At 41.0% G+C, this 24,113-nt stretch overlaps 2 protein-coding genes and 1 long non-coding RNA gene across 7 annotated transcripts in view; 1 reads left to right on the top strand and 2 right to left on the bottom strand.

The window, feature by feature from the left end:
- Positions 1 to 4,597, top strand: part of LOC111153499 (G protein subunit alpha 14) — a 189,820-nt gene extending 185,223 nt beyond the window's left edge. The window contains exons 6-7 of the mRNA XM_022512556.1: positions 2,743 to 2,896; positions 3,556 to 4,597. Coding sequence (XP_022368264.1) covers positions 2,743 to 2,896; positions 3,556 to 3,746 — 345 coding nt within the window. The 3' untranslated portion in view covers positions 3,747 to 4,597. The remainder of the gene's footprint in view (positions 1 to 2,742; positions 2,897 to 3,555) is intronic.
- On the bottom strand, positions 37 to 15,620 carry LOC111153500. 2 transcript variants are annotated; one of them, XR_002641009.1, is made up of 6 exons: positions 12,828 to 15,620; positions 8,777 to 8,914; positions 5,990 to 6,045; positions 5,202 to 5,646; positions 1,722 to 2,001; positions 37 to 91 (listed from the first exon to the last, which is right to left on the bottom strand). It is a non-coding gene; the product is annotated as an uncharacterized LOC111153500 (long non-coding RNA). The 2 variants fall into 2 exon arrangements; XR_002641008.1 differs by having other exon boundaries at positions 5,202 to 6,045.
- A 3,337-nt stretch (positions 15,621 to 18,957) lies between these two features.
- LOC111153487 (vacuolar protein sorting 13 homolog A) overlaps positions 18,958 to 24,113 on the bottom strand; it is a 225,743-nt gene continuing 220,587 nt past the window's right edge. For 2 of the 4 annotated variants that reach the window (XM_022512530.1, XM_022512531.1), the window contains 3 exons: positions 23,789 to 23,912; positions 21,394 to 21,468; positions 18,958 to 20,362 (listed from right to left, as the gene is read on the bottom strand). In XM_022512530.1, coding sequence (XP_022368238.1) covers positions 20,312 to 20,362; positions 21,394 to 21,468; positions 23,789 to 23,912 — 250 coding nt within the window. In that variant the 3' untranslated portion in view covers positions 18,958 to 20,311. Of the gene's footprint in view, positions 20,363 to 21,393; positions 21,469 to 23,168; positions 23,382 to 23,788; positions 23,913 to 24,113 lie in introns of those variants that run through there. The other 2 variants (XR_002641007.1, XM_022512534.1) reach the window with 2 other exon arrangements.

Below are 24,113 nucleotides of genomic sequence, written 5' to 3'. Positions count from 1 at the left end.
GAGGGGCAGCTGTTTGTGTGCAAGAAGCCGGCCTGCTCTGGCGTTAGGTTCTGTTCTTGAGGTTACACTATCTTGCTCTTCCAAGTGTAGCCTGTGGAATTAAGAGGACCAGCATCACCTTCGTGCTTGTTAGAAATGCATGCCCAATCTACCCACACTGAGTTAATCAGAACTTGTATTTTAACCAGATTCCAGCTAATTCAAATACACATGAGAGTTTGAGAATCACTGGCCTGGAATTCCCTGGGGATCTTTAAGAGGAACCTGGCACATGGGTCCAATTGTAGACTCATGCAGCTGGGGTGGGGGCGGGCTGAGCCTGGGTTGGGATCTCAGGTGGTGCCAAGGGTAGAGCGTCCCGAAAGCACTGGTTCTCAGTCCTGGCTGCATGCATATTGGAATCCCCCGGGAAGTTTCCAGAAAAGACCATCTTTTGGAAGTCACAGTAGAGATTTGTATTTCTTGGGTTTGAGTCGGGGGTATCTTTGCCAAGCCCCTCAGAGGTGCTCGTGCACAGCCAAAGTTGAGCAGTGCTTTCTCATAAGCATGTGGGAACAGGCTTCCCGGTCTCTCTCCACAGGGCTTCCAAATGAGGTCCTAACTGAGCTAAGCAGTGGTGTGAGATGCTCAGAGCTGTTCTGATACTCCCCAGCCAGGCATTCCGCGTCCTCTGCAGAGCTGCCGTAGTGCCAGCTGTGGGGGATGGCAGCAACCACATCTGCCCAGAGCGCGAGGACAGCCGTCGCTGTCCCTTCTCTGGGAGGTGGGGCTGTGCGATACCACTGTCCTCCCCGTCTTTTCCCCAGCCTTGCACAAGACATCCTGATCTTACAGAAAAATGTCTCTTCCTTCTAGGTCATGGTAGTAAACCAGTAAAGCATTCTGCCCAGGATTAGGCAGTAACTATGAACAAATTATATTTTGTATTTCTCGAGAGCAGGCTTTTCTCTGAGGAGCAGAGTTACATTAGCTAATTAGGGGAGGATTAGCCCATTTACTGGTCTCATTGTACAAAGAAGAATCTTGGCTGCCACCCAGCTTTTCCAGGAGGGACATTAAAAAAAAAAAAAAAAAAAAGGAAAAGGCTTCAAGTTATCAATACGAAAAATGAGCTCCAAATTTGTCTCAGGATTATTTAATGATGTTTCTCCGGAAACTCAAAAGATTATTCAGGGGCAGAAGGGACCAATGCCTCAACCCAGTATGCTTACAAATTAGACATTTTCTCCTCTCCTAAAAGCCACAAGGTATTTGGGAGAGGACCTCCCCTCCAGACTCGCCCTCCTGCAGGTAGATATGTGATGTGTACGCTGGGCTTACAGGAATTGTTTCTTCATATATAGCTGATCCTTGAACAATACAGGTTTGAACTGCCCGGGTCCATTTACACATGAGCTTTTTTCCTGATAAATATGGTACAGTAAGTGTATTTACCTTAGGATTTTCTTCATGACATTTTTTTCTCTAGCTTTAGTGAAAGAATATGGAATATAACATCCATTACACATAAAATGTGTTAATTGTTATTGGTGAGACTCTGGTCAACAGTAAGGTATTAGTAGAGTTTTTGGGGAGTCAAAAGTTATATGTACATTTCCAACTGTGCCAGGGTATCAGCCCCCCTAACTCCTGCGGTGTTCAAGGGTCAACTTTCTTGTAGACCATTATTGATAAGACCATAATAAGTTTTTTTAAAGCTTTAAAAACAACTGAGGGGTTACCTGTCAGGTAATGAATTCCAGATCTTAACTGCAAAGAATGTGCTGTATAGAAGAATGGGCCCAGGTATGCAGGAGTTGCGGGGAGACAGACTTATTCCTCTGGAGCGGGTGTGCAAGGCTTTCATGTCTTTGACCGCTGCCCTCTATAAAGGGAAGTTTTTATTTCTTTACTCTTAGAAATCCTTGAGAGCAGGCGTGCCTGGCTGGCTCAGTTGGTGGGGCATGTGGCTTTGATGTCAGGGTAGGACTTCAAGCTCCACAGTGGGCTCTGCAGAGCTGACTGAAAAAATAAAAAAAAAAAAAACTTCAGAGTACAATCTAGAACAATTATTGTCACCAGATAAGATTTCTGTGTGCCCTGGGTACTCTCCCTAAATTAGGAACATTTGATATATTCCTGCCAATGTCTATCGTTAAATTTTTACTCTTTTTCTACATAATTTGGACCAGATCCTACTATTACACGGACTTGGGACCTAATTTAAATTTATGAGCACTAGTATGGTCATCCATAAAATGGGGACCCTGCTCCTCTAGCAGACCTCACCTGTATTAGCCACCTGTAAGGTGCGGCCCAGGGAAGGTGCTCAGTAGCATTGGTCCCAGAGGACCCTTCCTCTTGTGGTCTGGAAGCCCACCCCCAATTACAGTGGGTGTCTCAGGTCTATGTTATGCATTTTCACCACTTGGTAATCCCAATAATTTAACAGAAAATTTTTGCCAAATATGGGCATGAACCTTTTTCCAAGTTTCACAAAAGCCTTATATTTTGTATGTTTATTTGGGGTGCTGCAGGAGAACAGACTCAGGAGGGGGTGTTTGAGAGAACGGAAGAGGGCTAAAGAGAAGCTCAAGGCCTGGTGTCCTGGGGGTCGGGGGTGCCCTGTGCTTACCAGCTTCAGCACGGACAGTGGTGTGGCAGCTGGGCGAGGGGACACGTGGGTGGTACCAGCAATCTGGCTTGGTGCTTCCAAAGTATTGTTTTTCTTTATTAACCCTAAGTCCCTTGTTTCTCACTTAGAACCGCATGGAGGAGAGCAAAGCCTTATTTAAAACCATTATTACCTATCCCTGGTTTCTGAACTCATCTGTGATTTTGTTCTTAAATAAGAAGGATCTTTTAGAGGAGAAAATCATGTACTCTCATCTAATTAGCTACTTTCCAGAATACACAGGTAAGTAAGTGTCCCTCTTGTTGACCTCCCTGGCATCCGACCAGCGTTACTGACAGAGCCCAGGGGCCTCCCCGATCTGCCCCTAACAGACTTTTCCATGGAAGCTCCAGGTGCACGGTTCTGTTGTTGCCTCAGCCCCTCCACACATGCCAACCCTGTGAACTCCACCTTGTCCTCCAAGACCCAGCTCAGGCACATCCTCTTCGGGGAAGTCCTGCTCATGCTCCCCCCACCCTCTTCTGCACTCGAGGGCACCTCCCCGGTGCCCCGCTGGCCTTCCTCACTTGCATCGGCCGTGTGGCAAGAGCCCTCATGCTGTGACATCAGACCCGGGGGTCCAGTCCCAGTCCTGTGCTCTTCCTTCCCCTGCTCCTGGTCCACTTCTGTCTGAGTGGCCCAAACCAGAACATGGGGTCACTGTTTTTCAACAAATTGCTTTAAAGTGCACTTCTTAGATAGCAGTGGGCCCTTTCAAAGTCTCTTCTACAGGTTCATTATGAACCATAAAAGAAGTTAGCAGCCCAGGTAAACTCTTCTCTAGGAGTAAGATCATTCAGAGGAGGATCCCATGTGAGGACAGGAGTATCATGAACCTTGACTGTGGGGAGGACCTGGGGTCTAGGAGCTTTCTTCATTCCTGTCCCCGCACTCTTGACTAGGACCGAAGCAGGATGTCAAAGCCGCCAGAGACTTTATCCTGAAGCTCTACCAAGATCAGAATCCTGACAAAGAGAAAGTCATCTATTCTCACTTCACATGTGCTACAGACACGGAGAATATCCGCTTTGTGTTCGCGGCTGTGAAGGACACAATTCTCCAGCTCAACCTGAGGGAGTTCAACTTGGTTTAGAAGCTGCCGCCCACGCCTCACCCATCCCACAGGACAGGATCTGCAAGCTCCTCCCTTTTATCTGCCACTGCTGGTGACGTCAGCACCAGGCCCGCCGCACAGGCCCCAGGGACGGGTGATGGACTGTGTGAGATGCTGGAGTTTAGCCAACTATTTCAAAGCCTGTGTTTTTATATTTCTTTTCTTGACTTTTGGCTATGAGATTTTGTGTAAGTTTTGAATTCGATATTTTATAGAAATTTTAAAAAGCCACTGTGATTTACTGTGTTGTTGCTTTAAGTTAAAAGGTGTTTAATAATAGTCCTTAACACAACCTATAACAGAAGAGTCTGTTAATTTATAGATCATGCCTTGAGACCTCTAGGATTAAGTTGGGTGGCGTTTTTTTGTTGTTTAAAAGTTAATGGGTTTGAAGCTTTTTATTAAATCTTGTAATTTAGAGATTTTAAATTGAGTGGTTTTCTCTCTTCATGCTGAAGTATGCATTTAACATGCCATCAAAGATTTTTTAAGTTTTTTGTGTGTGTTAATTATTTCTTAAGCCAAATTAATGACTATGTCAGTGTATCTTAGTTTTGTCATAACTGATCACCATGCAGTCGAAGCTGACATAAATGGGCTCTAGACAGCACAGATGTTGTACTGGTGAAAAATATGTGTGTGCGCGCACGCGCGTGTATATGACTGATTATATAAAGTCTCTGGCGGTCTTGTAAACTTATAAAATGGCTAAAAGCCTAAATTGTTTAACAAATGTAACGTCACCCCTGCCAAAGTTCTGATGGCCACCACAGATTTGGTGTTGGAACCATGGATTCTGTGCCTTTCTGAGGAGGCTAAGAATATACCATTCTGCCATTAGCACTGGGTTATGTTGTGTTTCTTTGAGCTCATGGTTGATATAAACTATGAAAGTCACAGCATTTTTCTAACTCAAACTTTGTCCCTGTAGGGGAGGAAAAATAAATTTCCTTTTACCTTCTAGGTTCCTGGCTGAGATCCCCACACAAAACCGATTAACGAGGTGGGGAGCGGGGGACCACTTTAGTTTAATATTATGTATGCCTCTGTGTACAGGAGAGATACCCAGAAGAACTGAGTAAATCCCAAATCGGCTCAGTTCTCCCCTTGAGTACCTTTTCCAGCTAAATATTTTGGGGGAGGAGGAGTCGCCTATGAGTGGTTAGCCCCGTAAACAAGAGTAAGGGTGTTAGGATGTAGAGTGCTCCTTCTCTCTCTTGTACAGAGCTGGAGAGACCCTTACAAATGGGGAGTTCCCTTATCCATGTCAATTTCCCTCATAAAAGGGTAGCTCTTGCCACATTTTCAGAGCTTTTGCTGCATCTCCTGTTTCTTAAAAATATTCAGCTCAAAATCATCCTTGTGCCAAAGAGGCATATTTTGGGGTGCCACGGTCTGCTCCCCTTTGGGTCTGCCTTTGAAACTTCAAATTACCTTCACAGTCCAGAAGCTGAGTGGATTGACAGATTGTTCCGTAGTTCCATGGAACCAGTGTCGGTCTTGCGAACAGGTCAGGTTGGCTCGTTTCAGGAGCTGGAGGGGCAGGTGGAAGCCCGGTTAGGCCTCTGCCGTGCAAGCAAGGATTTAATGAGCATTTCGGGGGGGGAGGGGAGGGTAGTGGTTGGAGCAAATCATGCACTGAATCTCTGTCCTGAGGGCAGCCGGTCAGAAGAGCTCTACACGTTGGGGTCGAAGGATCTTCTGCAGAGCGAACGTCTCTGTCGTCAGGTGTTGAGGTCAGCTTTGGCCCACAAGGTAACAGGCACGAAGACTGTAAACGTGGGCTGCTGGGGCATTTCTGTGGCGTTTGTAGCAAGTCATTCACATTCAGTTTGCAGGGCTGGGCTCCACACTTTTGCAGAACGTTCTGAAATAACTTCTATAATTGACAAAAGACTTACAAAATGGCCAATATTAAAGATCTGATGAGAGTTCACGATAATGCAGCTGACAAGGACATCTGGTTACTTCTGTGACCTACATTTTAAGGTAACTAGAATTATAAGTGATAACACTACAGCACGACGTATCAAATCAAATTTCCAGGAATTTCATGCAGTTTGTTTTCAGTGACTCCAAGTCAAAAGAGAGTAAAATTGGGAATGTTACTTTGAGGAGGTCTCTAGCAAGATTATGCAAGGAAACTAGAAGAATTCAGGATGAAGTCCATTTACAGGTAAATAATGAAACTTCAGACAACACAACTAGAATCTGATACTCACAGGGTGTAGTAGAGTTTCCAATGAAGCATCATCTTCCTCTGTAATCATCCCCACTTCTGCCAAAGATAGTAACAAAATTACACTTGGCCTGATTATTTACGTAACAAGAATAGTGGTTGACCGTATATTTTCTTTGAAATTTTGGAACTTATTAGAACTTATCATAAGGAATCTCAGATTGGGGGGTGCCTGGGTGGCTCAGTGGGTTGAGCCTCTGCCTTCGGCTCAGGTCATGATCTTGGGGTTCTGGGATCGGGCCCCGCATCGGGCTCTCTGCTCAGTGGGGAGGCTGCTTCCTCCTCTCTCTCTGCCTGCCTCTCTGCCTACTTGTGATTTCTGTCAAATAAATAAATCTTAAAAAAAAAAAAAAAGAATCTCAGATTGGACTTACCCTCATGTTGCCTATAGTACCTATAGATTTAGGTTAGTTCCTCTCTTCTTAAGATTGCCCCAAATATTCTAAGGTTCCTGTACCTGCCGGAAAGTAACCTTTCTTACTGGGTAAGGTGCCTGGAACCCTGTAAAGAGGCTGTACCAACTCCATAAAGTCAAACTAACCTTCTTAAAACTGCACAGTCATGTCTGATTCTATGGACATTCTCAAATATGACAGTCCACTCAAAGTCTTGGTAGTATAACCAGTGTTTCTAACTGTGTCCTCTTATAAGAACAGATGCTTATTGAACTTTATAAGTAACCGTATTGCCGTGAAAATAAGAAGGGTCACTATGAGTTTCCAAATTCTAGAGGGACCAGGTAGGGAGAAAAAGTAATTGTTTCATTTTGTTCATTAATACATACTTTACCAAATTGCTGTAAGTCATAGGTAGCGTAAGAAAAAATAAAAAGCTTTCCCTTAAGTCTGGAAATAACTAGTATTTCAAAGTCATAAAAATTAAAATCGTCCTCATTGGTTCATTCAATCCCATGTAATCCTTGCTTATCTTCATCTCTTACTAGCACTTTTGTAATTCCACTTTTTCCACAGTTTTAGAAGGTGAATGGTATGATTTGAAAGTTATCAGAAACCTGTATTTGTCAGAGTTCTTTCCATGAATCTCCTTGAAGATGAAGCAGTTTTGCAAAAGCAGAATAATAACGCCTATAAATAGCAAAACACTTTAAAAATGGCAATGGTTGGGCGCCTGGGTGGCTCAGTGGGTTGAGCCTCTGCCTTCGGCTCAGGTTATGATCTCAGGGTCCTGGGATCGAGTCCCGAATCGGGCTCTCTGCTCAGCAAGGAGCCTGCTTCCCCCTCTCTCTCTGCCTGTCTCTGCCTACCTGTGGTCTCGGTGTGTGTGTCAAATAAATAAATAAAATCTTAAAAAAAAAAATGGCCATGGTTAAAGATCTAGTGAGAGTTCACTATAATGCAACTGATAATAAGTAGAATTACAAGTGTTAAGGACATAACAGATTTCTAGGAATTACAATTTCTGGAACATTTATGTTAATGACCTGTAGCCATACAAATACAGCCGAAGCAAAGGTTAGTATCTCTTACTTGGGAGTGCTTCCCATGTAATTTAGTAGAAGTCTAAGGGGCCCTCTGGAACATCCCTAGTTATTTCAAGGTCAAAAAGACTTCATTTAGGGCGCCTGGGTGGCTCAGTTGGTTAAGCATCTGCCTTCGGCTTGAGTCGTGATCCTGGAGCCCGGGATGAGTTCGCATCAGGCTCCCTGCTCAGCGGGGCGTCTGCTTCTCCCCCCTCTCATGCTCTCTCTCTCTCTCAAATAAATAAATAAATCTTTTTAAAAAGACTTCATTTAGAATTTAAGTTTCAGTTCTTCAAACAGCTCAATAGTTTTGAATACTTGACCAGAATTTAGAAACAATACTCGATTACCTATTTTAACCAAAGTGACAAAAAATTTCAAAGGCAAATACAGAAGGTTACATAGTTGTGAGCAAAACTGGGCTCTTGAGAAGCCTGGGTTTTCTTAAGTAATCAAAAAATTGATGATAAAGATAACATGAAACACAGGAAATTATTTCAGTAAAACACAAAATCTTTTTTCCAGTCAGCTTGAAAGATAAAAAACTGTGAAAGGTTTTTCTCTATCAGTAGCAGACCAAAGTCAGAAAGAACTTTGTCTTTTTGTTACCAGCTAGAACCCAAGCCCTCACCATTACAGCCCCTTGCTCGTACTCACCGACCTTTTTTCTACATTTCTCCTTAAGCTCTTCTTTCCAGTTTATTGACTCAGGCAGAGGCCAATAGCATAGGGAAGGTCCTGATAAGACCTCCAGCAGGCCCACACCACCCAAACCAGTTTGAGCTTAACCCCTGGCTCGCACCTGGGCCCTTGGACCACGGAGTGACCTCTCGAGTGACCGACAACTACATACACCTCACTGTAATACTAAAATCTCCACCTAATGAGGAGCACAACCTCATTTACATAACATACAATGTAGCGTAGACATCCTTCCTTAAGGTGCTTGTGGGATCTCATGCCTGCCTCCACATCTGATGACAAGAGATCCATCCCTTTTAGAGGATTCTTTTTTTTTTTTTTTTTTTTTTTTAGATTTATTTGAGAAAGAGAGCAAGTGAGCATGTGCCCATGAGCTGGGGGATGGGGAGAGGGAGAGAGAGAATCTTCAGCAGGCTGCATGTCCAGAGCAGAGCCTGACACAGGGCTCAATCTCACAACCCTGAGATCATGACCGGAGCTAAAATCAAGTCAGACACTTGACCGACTGAGCCACCCAGGTGCCCCAAGAGATCCCCTTTTTAAAATATTCACCCTAACCCTAAAGAAAAGGAACCCATGCACACTTACGCAGGGAGTCATAGCTTTGGAGGTTATGCCCGTTGAACTCCTTTTTTTGCTGCAAATTTTACTTTGTCCACCAACCCAACCGGGTATACTGTTTATCTTGACTGGCCAGGGAACAAACTCAAGTTGGTTCAGTTACACCTTCAGGAGATGGAAGAAAACCAAGTTTTAGTTTTATTCGAGTATACTATTGATACTAAAGTTTATGTTTACACATGTATGAATTCATACCATTTTAGCTAGCTTAATTACACACAGTTTTCTCTTTCCAACTTTCTATATCCAATTCATTTTTCCTTACTCTACCTTTCCTCTTCTGAAACAACTCGTTCTACTCCAGGACACTACTCTTTCCTGTAACAAGAATGCATCTTTGTATCTCATACCTTTTCTGAACCCAAACCACATCTTACTTTCCTTGCATACAGAGAAGTTTTAATTACGTATATTAACGAGTATTCCCAACCCTCTGAAACCTTAATTTCTAGAACTAAGAAGCAGTTATCAACTGTAGTTTGGCAAATTTATGAATACATTCCATAATTTCTAGAAGCATATGCTGCTTCATAGTATAATTTTTCAGTGTGGTACAAGATGTTTACTAATACACCCAAATATATTTAGTTTTTCTGTATTAAGCCAAAAACATACAAACCTATGTTCAGTAATATTCCAGTATTTTATCATATTTGGAATTTTAGATATTCCAATGAATTTCCATCATTTAACTTGGGAAAATTTTATAGGTTACAATTACCAAAAAGATTTTGAAAGCTATTTTAAAGCTATTTTAAAGACTTGAAAGCATATCTTCTATGTCATCAAACATCACTGTTGAAAATTTCATTTATAAACTTTAATCCCACTTAAATCTACTTAATTCACTTGTTCTTAATCATACTGAGATGACTTCTAAAGACATTAAGGCCATCATTCTTTTAGTTTTCTTGCCGACAAGTTTTGTAACAGAGATAACAGGAACTCATTTGACTAATAAACCAGGTAGAATAAAAGTTGTATGTTTGCATTACATCCAAAATTGACAACCCTGAAGACATACCTACTTCAATTAAACCAAATTACACTGGCTTTTACTTACTGAATATTTTCCCAGATCACATGAATTTGGAAAACATTTGGGTTAATTTTTGTATTTCTGAGTCTAGAAATGCTTAACTCACATAAGCAGTTACTTCTGAGCCAACCAAGAGTAGAGCTAGTTTACAAATTAATTTTGGCAATACCATCTGGAGGTAAAAAAAGAAAATTTTTTTTTTTTATTTGATAGAGATCACAAGTATGCAGAAAGGCAGGGAGAGAGAGAGGAGGAAGCAGGCTTCCTGTTGAGCAGAGAGCCCGATGACGCGGGTCTTGATTCTAGGACCCTGGGATCATGACCTGAGCCGAAGGCAGAGGCTTAATCCACTGAGCCACCCAGGCGGCCCCCCAAAAATATTCTATCTACAACACACACAGACACACATAAACATAGATACAAACTGACCTTATACCTGTCGTTGTAACATTTTAACTATGAATCTGGTAAAATAACACAAAAGTCAGTAGTTTATAAAAGAACAGCTGGTGGGGCACCTGGGTGGCTCAGTGGGTTAAGCCTCTGCTTTCGGCTCAGGTCATGGTCCTAGGGTCCTGGGATCAAGCCCTGCATCGGGACCCCCCACCCCCACCCCGCCCCGCCGCCCGCCTCTCTATTTACTTGTGATCTGTCAAATAAATAAATAAAATCTTAAAAAAGGGAAAAAAAAAAAAGAACAGCTGGATCCAAATTGTGTTTCTGGCAGATGGAATGAGTTAAGTTTACTTATGGCTAACTCAGAAGGCAAAGGCTTTTTTACGGAGATTTGTATGGAAGCCACTTTTTAAAAAAATTGTGCCCAATTTCTAAAAAGCTCCTTTTCTCCTTCTAATGGGAATCATCTCCCCAAAGTCTTCATTTCTTTTTTTTTTTTTTAAGATTTTTATTTATTTGACAGATCACAAGTAGGCAGAGAGGCAGGCAGAGAGAGAGAGGAGGAGGAGGCAGGCTGCCCGCTGAGCAGAGAGCCCGATGCGAGGCTCGATCCCAGGACCCTGGGATCATGACCTGAGCCGAAGGCAGAGGCTCTAACCACTGAGCCACCCAGGCGCCCCCAAAGTCTTCATTTCGAAGAGATAGCTCTCAGGTCCTCATGAAGATGGGGGTAGAAAATAGACATCAAAGGAAAAGGGAAAGTATCCAAGTTGTCTCCAGGGGCCGTGGGGCATATTTGCCTACTACCAGAAGTCTAGAGTAATTACTATTAAAATTTTTCCTTTTCTTAGGTGTGGGACAATTCCATTTCCAATATTCCAATCTTATGTAGTAACTGCAAGCATTTTGAGATGAAGAGGGGAGGTTTTGGGATTGGCAACGATGGATGGACTTTGTAGTGCTTCTAGAACTGCATTTCTAGTTTTGTAAAGATTTTTAAGACAAAAGATGGTATTTCTAATTCCTCAAAGAAGTAGAGGAGCCTGAATGCATTATGGGGCTGACACACCCATCCAACTACATTATCTTTGATTTGCTTTTTTATATCCATATTGGGGAAGATTTCCATTCCAACTAAGATGGAAATCAAGAGTCTTATGTCCAGGAACTTCAGGGCTTAACACAGTATGCCTGTGTAAAGAGTATATGAAACATTCAACAAGAACCTCTGAATCCTCTCCTCTTCTGAGCGTAGACTCCAACCTGGGACCAACTCACTTTAGGGTGAAAAGACCTACTATTGCTTTTATCAGTCACTGCACATCAGCCTTCGCCAATCCATTTCCTGAGCATTTGCAGGAAGGCCTGGGAGAAATTCTGGTCATCCATTTCCTCTGTGAGGGGAGTCTGCCCCAAGGGCCTGGCTGGGTTGTCTGATCACTGCAGCGTAAACATGGGTGAGAAGAAGAACCCTGAGCAGCCAATCGAGGACCCTGTGAGTGGAGTTGTAAATGGCCACTGATCTACCTCTTCTCTAAATCTGGTAGAAATCTTCTGAAAGTGGAGATAAAAAGCGCTTTGCAATTTCATCTTGTTAAGAGAGTCCTTGAGGCTGATACTATATTCCTTCATGTCTTTTCAATTTGCCCATTCTCTAGATACCAGTGACACAACCATTTAGATTGAGATCTAAAAAAATTTTTTTCAAATAGTTAAGTCTTTCCAATTCAAATGATCCATCATCTGGCTATTGATGAGTAGAATCTTATATTAACCTCCAAAGGGACTCAAACTCATAAGCCTTTTTTTATGGCTTAACCATGGATGCAAGAGGTGCCCTCTTTGGGCAGACAAGAGGTATCCTACCCTGTGCTGGAAAAGATGCAGTCCTTACAAATCCAGGAAGTTCACTGTTAGGGTTAACGTAAGAAAGCAAAGACCTTCCCTTGTCACAGGCCATTAGAATGATATAGTGAAAGGATGTCTCTTGTATCCCATGAGAACGTGAGACACCTCCAGTCCTAGACATGCTAATCCGTGATCCCGGACACATGCTGCTAGAATGGGACTTTTCTGGCACCGAGACAACGAAGGTTGAGAAGACAGGTCCCTTATGGACTGGGAACCCCTAAGATAAACTCCCCTGAGAGCTGGCACAGTGGCTTCTCACTTCATGTCCTGGATCCCCGGCCTATATGGCTCGCTGTCACGTATAAACCCATGCTTGCATTTTCCCTCTAGTGGAGACCAGGGAAAGTATTCTCACTGGTCAAAAAGCCAAGCTCTCAAGACACAAAAATGAAAGGAAAATGTCTGGCCTATCGTTCTCCTTTTCCCGACAAATGACACACAAGAGACAACAGAAAACAACGACCATCTTTGGAAAGAAAGGGATCAACAGAAAACAAGGGTACTCATAAGAAGAATCTTTACCAGAGTCTCTATACACAAAGAACTGTTCATACAAATACTTTCTCCTGCTAACGGAAATTTGTAAAGAATGAAGAAGGTGAAATTTTCCCTTCCTCTCTCAACTAGGCACAGAGAGACAGCTAGGGGAGCTATGCTGGTAAGGCTTCTTACCGTTTGCCAGCTTCTGCCAGTTTTCCAGGATCCTGTCTGCAGGCTCCAGGGGGTGTATGCTGTTTCAGCAAGTCCATGATGAGTCACCAAACTGTAGGGGAGGAAAAATAATTTCCCCTCTTCTTTTCTAGATTGTTGAGTGGGATCCCATCCCTGTAATAAAAGATTAACAGGAGAAAAACAGTTCGATAACATGTACACCTTCTGTAAACATGGGAGAAACCCAGGAAAACTGAGTAACCCTCTAAAATGGGCCAGGCTATCACCTTACTTTTCTCCCCACACAAGAAAGGTGTTCGGGGTGAGGAAGGCCAATTATGGGGCGCTACAAGGAAATGTATGGTAAGGTCGACATGCAGATGTAAGTTGGGCTCCTCCTCATAAGCATTTCTTGTGATTGAGGTCCTCCTTCTTTTAATACAAAGAGGGAGACACCCTTCAAATGGAGATTTGCTTATGAATTTCATTACAAAAGGTAACCCCTGCTTTTCCTGTGTCTGTTGTTCCTTAAAAACAATTCTTATGCCAAAGAGACATGCTTGGGGGCATAGTCTACTTCCCTTCATCCTCCTTTTTGAGGTCTTCTGCATTCATCATCATGTTGTGTTGGGGTTCCCCTAGTAGCTGGCCCAGTAAAACAGAAACAGAATCACCTGGGAAGCGCAGAATATGCCAAACTAGAGGCCCGGTGTGGCTTTGTGTTTGCTTTTTATTTGAAGGTCTGAGCACACGTACTAAAACATACACAGCACAGTGACTTAGGGATTTAAGGTGTGATGGGTCTGATCTCCAATCAGTCTGGGAAACATACTCCCATAGCTATGCCTGTTACGGAACAATGTGTCAGCGCTCCTGTAACCGCACTGAGCCTTTTCATTAGCCAGTGAGAGCACAGACCGGTTCTCATTCTGCTGGACACTTGCAAACTGGTGTGAAGCTGGTAAAGAGCAGAAGAGCATCACTGCTGGGAAAACAGGAATTATTCCTCCAGCTCGCGGTTCTACCACAGCAACACTAAGCTGTAAAAACCAACCTTCCCTCAAGACATGAATGCAAAGCAACAGTTTTTGTGGAACCTGACAAAATGCTAAAAATTAGCTGGAACAGTGAGGGTCTAGGAAAAGAAGAGCCAAGATACCTTTGCCCAAGAGAGCACAGGGATGGGGAAGCAGCTCTTAGGGATATCTAGGAACAAACAAAAAGGAGAGCCGTAGGGAGGAGGGGAAAGACACGGCGCACTGAAGCTTAGGAACTGCTTCTGATCATTACTGAACTTAATGCTAAACGTTCAAGACCGTCAGTAATCAAGGGAATTAATGTAGGATTTCGTTTTTTAAGTTCCTGCTAGCACTGAATTGTTATTTTTAATTTACCTTCAGCTGAGAAAGCATGTTAAGAAAATGATGGGCTTTCAATCAATCCAGTAGCAGGAAGGCTATCTAATAAACCAGAACAGAGAATAGTAATAACAAAGTATTTTCTTAAGTCATGCAAAGGCTGAACTCTCCGTATCAGAGGCAAAGTAATTATCTCTGCCAAATATTAATTAATTATGCAAGTAAAAACATTCTCTCCTACCCCTTCCTTCAAACTGTGCCCATTACTTACCGAGGAAACGAGCCATTAGAAGTTTGCTGAGGTTGAGAAGCACAGTCTTGGTGCTTTGCTTAACAATTTGCAAAGTATTGATCAACGGGTTTTTAGTTTGCAAGGACCATGCTGGGCTGGAATGCTGTCTTCTAGAAAAATCAGGAGTTTAGCCAATCTCTTTGTTATCCACATTTATGTAAGCCCCCGAGAGAGAGTTTAGAGAGGTGAGGGAGGACTTACTGGTTATGTTTCTGGTTCTACCCAACAACTAAAAACAGAGGCAGACTGAAGATGAGAAAATTTTACTTGACCCATTTTATTGGAAAAAGTATACATTACCCCTGAGGAGTCATCTGACCGAGAAACCTCATTCTACCAAGGGCAAAAAGAGGAGGAACTTCAGTATAAACGTTTATGTTTATAAATTATCAACATTTTAAAATAAAAAGGCAGAGACTATAACAGGCAACTGGTCTGGAGCCCACATTAGGCATATAAGGAACACAGAAGTGAAGGAAATATTGCCGTGATGCAGAAATAGATATTTTAAAAATTAACATCATCAATAACCATATTTTTACCAAAGAACCGTAAGCATCCCAAAGAAGCACAGACTATTTGGTCAACAGAAAAATTAGTAAGGAAGTATTAGTAAGGAAGTACGTATTCCCTGAAAAATCTGTTTTCCTTTGTCATACACATATTCACATACAGAGATGATCATTTTTCTAAAAGTCTGTAACAATCTACCCAACCTTGAAAGGAGCCCCAGGTATGATTTGTAATAGTTTGTGTATAAAATTATTGATACTCAGAACATTTTAATGTAATTTACATTTTTGAGTGTTTTTCACCCCTTAAATAGAACTTTTGGGTAGCCAATGGAACACCGACAGTATGATGACATAATAAGAGACAGGGGGGCTTTCCAGCAGTTCTAGGCATAGTACTGATTGTTAGACTTTTTATTGTGGAACTCTCACAGGATTTCTTGTTATAGGACCTCACTGGAAGGGACCCATTTTTGAGGTATCAGAATAACACATCATGAGTGTTCAGTGACAGGGTTTTCAGATCGACAGATCATATCATAGTGGGTATTAAACTAGAGTACATGTTCATTTATAGTGTATAAAGTCATAAAAATTTTAAGTACACACATATCAAACTATAAAATTTGAAGTCACATTTGTTATGTAGCTCTTTGGGAACCAAAATGATCTTTTTTTTTTTTTTTTTTTGAAAATGCTATTATGCTTTTAAAAAAGAATCCATACTTCTAAAGTAAAACTTTTTTTTTTTAGTAACGTGGCACTTTTTTTTTTTTTTTTTAAACAAAACAGGAAATAAAGTAGAAAAGGTTTCAATTAAGGAAACACAAAGGAGGTGTGTAACAGAGGAGGATCCAGCATCTTCTCAGCCTGTGGGGTGGCCGGCTTGCAGAATCACCTTGAAACAAGTATTCCTTTATACCCATTGTGCCAGAAAGAAAAGCATGAGCGAAGGTCTTCATTCACAGTTGTATTGGCCAATGACCAAAACTACAGAGCCAACGAACCATACACATTTTAACTGATTAAACGCAGCTGGTTAGCATCAGCAGTCAGGTAGATTTCAAAGCCCTGGGTGAAGGGCCTTCTTTGAAGGCATGTGAAGGAGCTACAGGGGATACTGGGCAACAGCATGGAAAAAACTGAGACTGAATGAATTTTGTCCTGAACCTTGAATAAGGAATGCAGGTTATTTCTACCTGGAATCTAAAGAAAGGAAGAAACCCACTTATTTCACTCGACTGCATGGCACTGGCGTGTGTATAGCACCTTCCAGAGAACACATACTCCGGCCCTACAAAAGTGTCACCTGTAGCTAAGCTCCCCATTTTTAAGGGCCTTTACCAGCTTCCAGTGAATCACATGGACGGCGGATGAGCAAGCTCATAAAAGGAGAGAACTGCTGTGCCTGATCCTAGTAGGATGATTAGTGGGAGACAGGTTGAAATATCCCTGGTTAAATATCTCTAGTTAAAAGCCTGTGGAGTTTTTGGGGTGCTGTCTGCAGATCTAACTTTGCTTTTTCTGGTACCTGAGGGCATCGGATATACATCAGGAAAGGAGAATATCTCATAAAAAGCAAAACAAGAGCCATCCTATCTTCTCCCTCCAAAGAAAAAGACGGTGCTCACAAACTGAAGATGCCCTGAGTTGTGGATCTGCTGCTCCTTCTCTGAGGCCAGGTTCCACACTGTCCAGACTGTTCCAACAATCAGCGTGTGGCCCACACCTCCCACAGCAGTTGTTCTCAAGGTTTTTTGTTTTGCCCTTTAAAAAAAAAAATGCAATTCACAATAGAAAACAACATTTTATATTGTGACAGAGTACACATAGTGTATAAACTATTTAGGAAACATCTCAGGAAACAATTTAACCTTGTTACATGCAATGTTCTCTTATTTTCATTTCTTTTTTTTTTTTTTTAAAGATTTTATTTATTTATTTGACAGAGAGAGATCACAAGCAGGCAGAGAGGCAGGCAGAGAGAGAGGAGGAAGCAGGCTCCCTGCTGAGCAGAGAGCCTGATGCGGGGCTCGATCCCAGGACCCTGAGATCATGACCTGAGCCGAAGGCAGCGGCTTAACCCACTGAGCCACCCAGGCGCCCCTTATTTTCATTTCTATTCTACTTTTAAGCTATGCTGGCCTTGAGATGTGAAATTGGTTTTATGGGCCACTAATGGGTTAAGACCTACAGCTTGAAAACCACGGTCCTTGAGGATTTGGACTGATCTTGAGAAAAGGTAAAAAGCAATGGCCTCGGAACCCAGACAAATTTCTCTCAATTGTGTTGGCAGGAACAGGAAAACATCCAGCTCCAAACGGCTACTTCTATCTGCAGTGACTGGACACCCAGTTCCAACTGCTATAAGCAAATTAGCCTAGCATCTTCGGTCCCAGGCTTTTTAATACATGGGCCGTGGCTTGGCTTGAGGGCTCACTTAACACTGGCAAGTGGTGAGTGAATAACTGAGGTGCAGAAAATTCAGCACTGAGTCTTTAGTTTTTTTATCAGACAGGAATAAAATACCATGATATTTCTAAGAGATAAGCTAGATGCATATATATTCACTGGGAAAAGTTACTGTTATTATCATCATAAAAACACAAGAGAATTATGATGGAAATAATTAAGAAGGAATTCCTAACTTATCTGGAGGCCACAGGACCGTTTAGTCATGGGTTAGGATTGTGGAGGAGGGTGGATCAGGGAAGGACTGCCTAGAGCAGCTAATGATTATTTAGGGACCAGAAAATAACTTGGTTGTGTTAAACTGAGCCTAGGGGAAATCCCAAGGTCTTGTTAACTCTAGGGAAAAAGCAGCCAGTACATACACAGTAAGAGGGAAGCCAACGGAGAAGTGCACATGTTCCTAGGTTCAGTCATTTTGTAAATGTGAAGAAATCAGAAGCTTCTCGTTGGACCAGAAATCAAAGTTGCTATTTCTAATGATCTTAATTTTTCAGAGGAGAGTTGGGAGGGAACAGATACTCTGTGTTGGGATTTACACAATCATCACAGACAGACTAGATGCTGGGCTAGAAATAAGGGGCTGGGGCTCAAGCTAACTACATGGAGAAGGGACACAATACTCGGGATCTCACTCCATAGCACCTTCCAACTGACCAGGAGTAGCTTAAAGCTCTCAAACAGAGATCCATTAAATGCTAAATAGAATTCAGGGAAGATTATTTTCAAATAGAGTCAGATTATGGGCTCTGTAATGTTCACGAACATAGAATCAAACACATAATTATAAAATGTTATGCTAAAAAGACCGGCTCTTCATCTAGCAATCTACCAATGTGACTTATTTAGATGAAGACAACCTCCTAAGACAATTGATAAACGACTCTTCTTGTAATTGTGGGTCTTCCTACTCTAGAAACAAAGTGACAGGAGGTGTTGATGGGTAGACCACTTGTCAAAAATAAAAGATATTTCTAGGTCCTCATTGGTAAGTAAACACAGGAAAAACAGGCAGGCTGGCTTTGCATATGTACTAGTTACAAGACCCATTCCGTGCTGCTCTCCAGAGAATACTAAAAAAAATCTTTGCTTACTCTTTTCGGCTTTTCTCCTTTACCATGGAACACCAAAGAAGTTATGTGTCTATATCTTTTCTGAGAATGAAATCATGAAACTGTAATAGGTAAAGAAGTATTTGGTTAATGGCACCAAATGGAACTCCAGTAAAGCAACATTTCAAATGGCGATAATCTGATGGAAGTTTTCTGGCCACTACTTTTAGTTTTAATGTATATGAAATCAGAGGAGCTGAACAACAGAGAAAATGTCTATGTTGCTCTGAACCAAAGTCATCATGGGAGTACGCACTACCATGGGATATGAAATTTGCCATCTTTTGATTCAATTTATGTTCAGCAAAGAAAAAAGCATCCTGAGGGAAATAATTAATAATAAACAATGTGTTTCTACAACCTCAAAGGAAAATCAGTAGGATTCAGACAGGAAGAAATACAATTACAGTCTGGCATGCTGTTTATTTTAGCTTTTACAACAAAGCAAGGGTTTGAAGACCCTGAGAAGAATTTCACAATCACTGACTATACAGAGTCTCCAATCCCAGAAACAGTTTATAATAATTTCATGGCACATACGACATGCATCAAATACTCTGCATTATTCGATAACAAAATAAGACACTGGATCATTCTCTTCATGGTTTCACAATCATATATTCATCCCCTTTTACTTGAAAAAGTCCATTAATATTAAGGTACAAGGATCTTGGACAAAAACCAAGAAAAAAAAACCCGTGGCCTTTTTTTAACGAATGCATAGCCCATGATTTCTGTCCTGACAAGCTTTCAAAAGTGATTCTCATTTAAATAACTGTAGAGAAAGCACAGCAGCAATTCCCAATCTTCTGTCAACAAAACAGGTAATTGACTCTTCAGGGTAGAGACATTTACTTACAAGAAGGGCTGTCTGTTCTGAAGCATAACTTGTGTGTCAGATGGTGGGAATTCTATTTCACACTATCAGTGAATGGAGAGTTGGTATTATTAAGGCTTCAGGAATTTTCCATTAAAGTCAGCAATCTGTTAAAAACGTGACTTGGGTAAACCAAGTAGATCCCATGATGTTGGCAAGAGGAAGTATTTCTAAGGCTTCAAAGTTCTGAAAGGGGCTCTTCCTTTTTGGGTCTGACACTCATTTCTTCCAGCCTTTCTTAAGATGAAGCTTGAAGGGGTATTATTCAATCTGTTTTATATTAAAAAAGGTTGTTTTCATAGTCATGCTATGGAAGTATAATTCAAACCCATCCTTTATAAAAAAATAAGGAAAATAATACCAAAATATTTATCTGTAAAAAGAATTTCACGTTTCTAAAGAAACCACCACTAAGGTTCTCTTGATACCATTGAGGCTACGTTTGATTTGATCATTTTCCTGTCACTGATTCAGGGAGTCTGAAATAAGCATGATAGAAGTTTAAAATACAAACCAGGAACATTAACCTTAGCTCCATGGGGGGCGGGGTGCAAAATATGGGCAATTTCTCCACACTGCAGAGAACCCCTTGGAGCAAATATTTAAGATTCATAAAAGAAATGCTTCTTTTATAAAGTAGAAGAATTTTAACTAGATGCATGATTCAAGTTAGAAAACCAACTGGATCCCCACTGAGTTGAAATATTTTAATCACATGATTGTTTTACCTGATTGTAACCGATTTTGTGTGTATGTTTGTTTTTTTTTTAAATTTCTTTAGTACTTGAAATTACTTCTGTACTATACTTCCCAAACTGGTTGTGGAAGGTACAAGGTTGAAACTCTAATAATTTATTGCTGTGTCTCTTCAGGCAGTGTTCTCCATCAGAATCTCGGGGAAGGTTCTCTTGCCTCTTCTAGTTTTGTGAGGATCCACTGTTGTGGGGAAATAAATCAACATTTGCTTATTTCAAGAACTTGCAATGAAACTCAAAATGTAATGAGTATAAATTTAGAAGTTGGCTTTCTATTTCGGTTAGGTGTATACTCATGGCCAATAATTACATTCATCCTGCCTAAGACATTACTTGCCTCAGTTAAATAGTCCAGAAGTTCAGAGACAATGGTACCAGGTTTGATTTACTAATAAGAATAATATTTTTCTAAGGTCTTTGGACGTGAATGTGCATCTTCAGAATAAGAAACATAAAATAAATCATGCTGAGAGAGGAGTCATTTGGCAGCCAGCTGAGTAACTTGTGGCATACTGTGAAAACTATCTGTGCAACCTTTCTTCCAACAATGTCAGTTCTGTGTCACAAACCTTCATGACTCCATATATAGGATTCTACTGCTGGAGGAGGAGTAATTACACAGAATTCTAGAGTGGCTGGCAGGAGAGCAACCTTCTTGAGCAGTTTATGTGCTCTCATGATACAAATATTTTCTATCTTAAAAGGCTCTGAAATTGCAAAAATAAAATGCAAATATAATGCAAATCTTCCTACCAATAATATCTATCACCACTGGGGCTGTGTAATGGATGAAAGCACTGGAGGCAATATTAGGGTTATCCCATTATGAGAAGCTTCCGCAGAGGTCTATGTGCTTCTATTAATGAAAGAAGAACTTAGTGGGACTGTCTCTAAGATAAACAGAGAACGAGAACTGAGCCCAGCAGCCTTCTCTGGATGTTTCTGGGAGAGCAGGAAGATTAAAAACAAACCTTCTGGGATAAAATAACATGGTGACAGAGATTAAATGAAAAATGTATTACAGAGAAACTGAGAAAGGTGGTAATGAAAAATAGTCTTGAGGAAACATCTAGTGACATATACTAAAACCGTAAAAATACAAAAACAAAATTAAAAACAAAACTTAACTGCCTTAGAAAACAGTCCAACTTATTACATGCCTTTGAAATGAGAAGTGCTATCTGTTTAAGTAAAGAGATTCATTATATTTACCCTAGCATCCTCTGGGGTCTTGAAGTTAATTATTTTTCCAAACTCCTTGGCATGAAACACAGACTTCACCCGCTCCTATAAAGAGAGTAACTTCATTAAAATGAAAATCCAGTTGTAGAAATAGGATTTAAAAAATGCCACAGTTCTGTAAATCTGTGTTTAAAGTGACCACCTTACCCAAATCATATACCTTTAAAAAAGCCAAGAATGAAGAACCAAGAAGACTCAAACACAAATGGGAAAAAAAAAAAAAAAAAAAAGACTAAATTCTACCATATCCATTATAATTAAGCTTACGTTAAAAAGCTTTGAGATTTCAATTGCCAAAGCCATACAGGGTTTATCCAAAGGATGAGGAGGTAAATCAGAGCAGTGTTCTCCCCTCCAGATAGTTCTTGGTATCTGGCCATGAAATCAAGATTTCAGTTAAAAGGTAATATACACAGGTGTGTTGTATAGGGGGTTGTGTATGTATGTAATTTCTGACATTTTAAATCTGTCATGTAGTAAGAATGGAACTTAAGCTTATTGCACTCTACTATTTTTTTTTATTGTCCTCCAATTTTTATACTTCTCTGATATTCTATTCAGTGTTTGTGGGGAGAGCTAATGGTGGACAGTAAGCCTGAGAGGGTAAACAGAAGTAACAGGATTAAAGAGTAGGGTGATGTTTATCTCTATTAACTATGGGCAGAGCTACAGGGGAAGCAATGTGAGGGTCTCTTGGTCAAATAATGTCTCTAAATAATTCAAACATCCATGTAAACACAGACTCTAGAAGACAACAGATTCTTTTACTTAAAAAAAAAATTGCTGATTAAAGATTTCAAGAAAAGGTAGAAGGGAAAGAAACCAAGACGGTAAGAAGAAATTTATCTTTGGAGAGAGAAAAAGATATGAAAAAAGCCAGGCAAGCGTACAGGCAGAAAGTCGTAGTCATAGTTATAGTCATTATTCATTATTTTGCACAAGACCATAGGGCCTTTCATTTTCTGAGTGATTGAATCAGAGAAATTCCCAATGTATAAGCTGGTCTAAGATCCTCAAGAACAAAGAGCCAGTCTACTCAGGAGCTGCCTGTGTCTTTGGAGTGAGTGGTAAGAGTAGAGACATGATCTTCAATGGTTAAACACAAGGCCCTGGGGCAGTTATGTACTACGGGCTAGCCCAGAAAATGTCTGTTTCTGCCTGCCTGTGTCTAATGACCCTTCTTCAAGCAACAACTTTTGAATCTCCTTTGGGTAATATTTCTCACCTTCTATCACTCTAAATACTTCAGATAGAGCTGACCCTTCCTTCTCGGAAACACCATGGTGATCCCATGACCCTCACCTGGCCAGCTGGCTCATACCAGCTCTCTGACCAAAGTGACTGGCTCAGGATAGGCATGTGACCAAAGGTGGCCCAATGAGACCCAGTGAGAAGCTTTCATGCTGCTGAGCTAGTAGGATATAAACCTGGAACATCTGCTGGCCGGCTTGACAATGAAGCCGACACTGAGGAAAGTAGAACCTAGAAGTGGGAGTGGCAAAGGAGAGAATGAAGGAGGAGAGGAAGGGAGAGAGAGTAACTGCTAGCGGCATCACTGGAGCATATCTAAACTAGCAGATACAGACTTAAGACTTTCAGTTACAGGAGCCAATTAAATCCCTCAAAATCAAAATAAAACAAAAACAACAAAGAACAAAACTTACTTGGGCTGTATCATTTACAGTATTTCCTACTACTATAGCCAGTGCCAAAGTGCCCCTACGCAAAGGTATCTGGTCAAATACCTTGAGGCCAAGTATCTTGTACTTCTTCGTATCGCTTAAAACACTTCGTGGAATCTTTAAGACTTATAATGGACACTGAGTCTCTGCTGATTTGCCAAATGACTAGCAATTCATTATATCTACATTCAAGTACCAGGCACCATGTTACTAATCAATGCAGAGTGAGAAATGGTCTTTGCCCTCAAGATTAGAATGGAATTGGGAAGTTAATACCTATAAAAAGAAAAAGAAGTACCAATAACTGTCTGTTAGAGAGAGGCAACTTTTCAAGAGTCTGTTTTTAAGATTTTCAAGGAAAAACATTTTGTATGGAACCACCAGGGATTTTGAGGTATACAAATGATTTTCTCATTTTTGTGTCTTGGACAGCAGTGAGAAGTTGGGATTCTAGAAAATGAAGGCCCAGGAACATTATTGTCAATGCAAAAGCACATAGAGTCTGGTATTTTTTCTTGGCCTAGCTTGCTTTTCTTTAAGCCTGAAAAAGACAGGAGGTGTAAAGGAAAACCACAGTAGGACAAAACAATATCTATAAAATAGATGGGAAGTAAAGAGGACCGTTTCAGTGCGTTATTTTCAGTGCCAAGTTTTCAAAAAAAAAAAAAATCTATTCAACATACCTTTGCTTCAATGCGTAATCTTCTCCCATGAACAATGAATGGCTCTTTGGTAAACTCATCAAAACTATACTGCCACTCACAGGTAAGCTGTCCAAATGTTCCTTTTGTTACAAACAATACACCACTGGGGAAAAACAAAAAAGAATCCGCTGTAGAATAAAGGCACTTACGTAGCAAGATATACATTCATTGCAAGTACCCATAAAATATTAACCAAGAGACACTATATTCTGAGTCATAAAAAACCTTGAGGAATATAAAAGAACTGAAATCATACAAAGTATATGCTCAGATCATAATGAAATTAAATGAGAAACCAGTAACA

Source organism: Enhydra lutris, unplaced genomic scaffold (genome assembly GCF_002288905.1).
Source record: "Enhydra lutris kenyoni isolate GAN:26980312 unplaced genomic scaffold, ASM228890v2 scaffoldscaffold33, whole genome shotgun sequence".
NCBI classification, from domain to species: Eukaryota; Metazoa; Chordata; class Mammalia; order Carnivora; family Mustelidae; genus Enhydra; species Enhydra lutris.
This window is presented reverse-complemented; position numbering and strand designations above follow the sequence as displayed.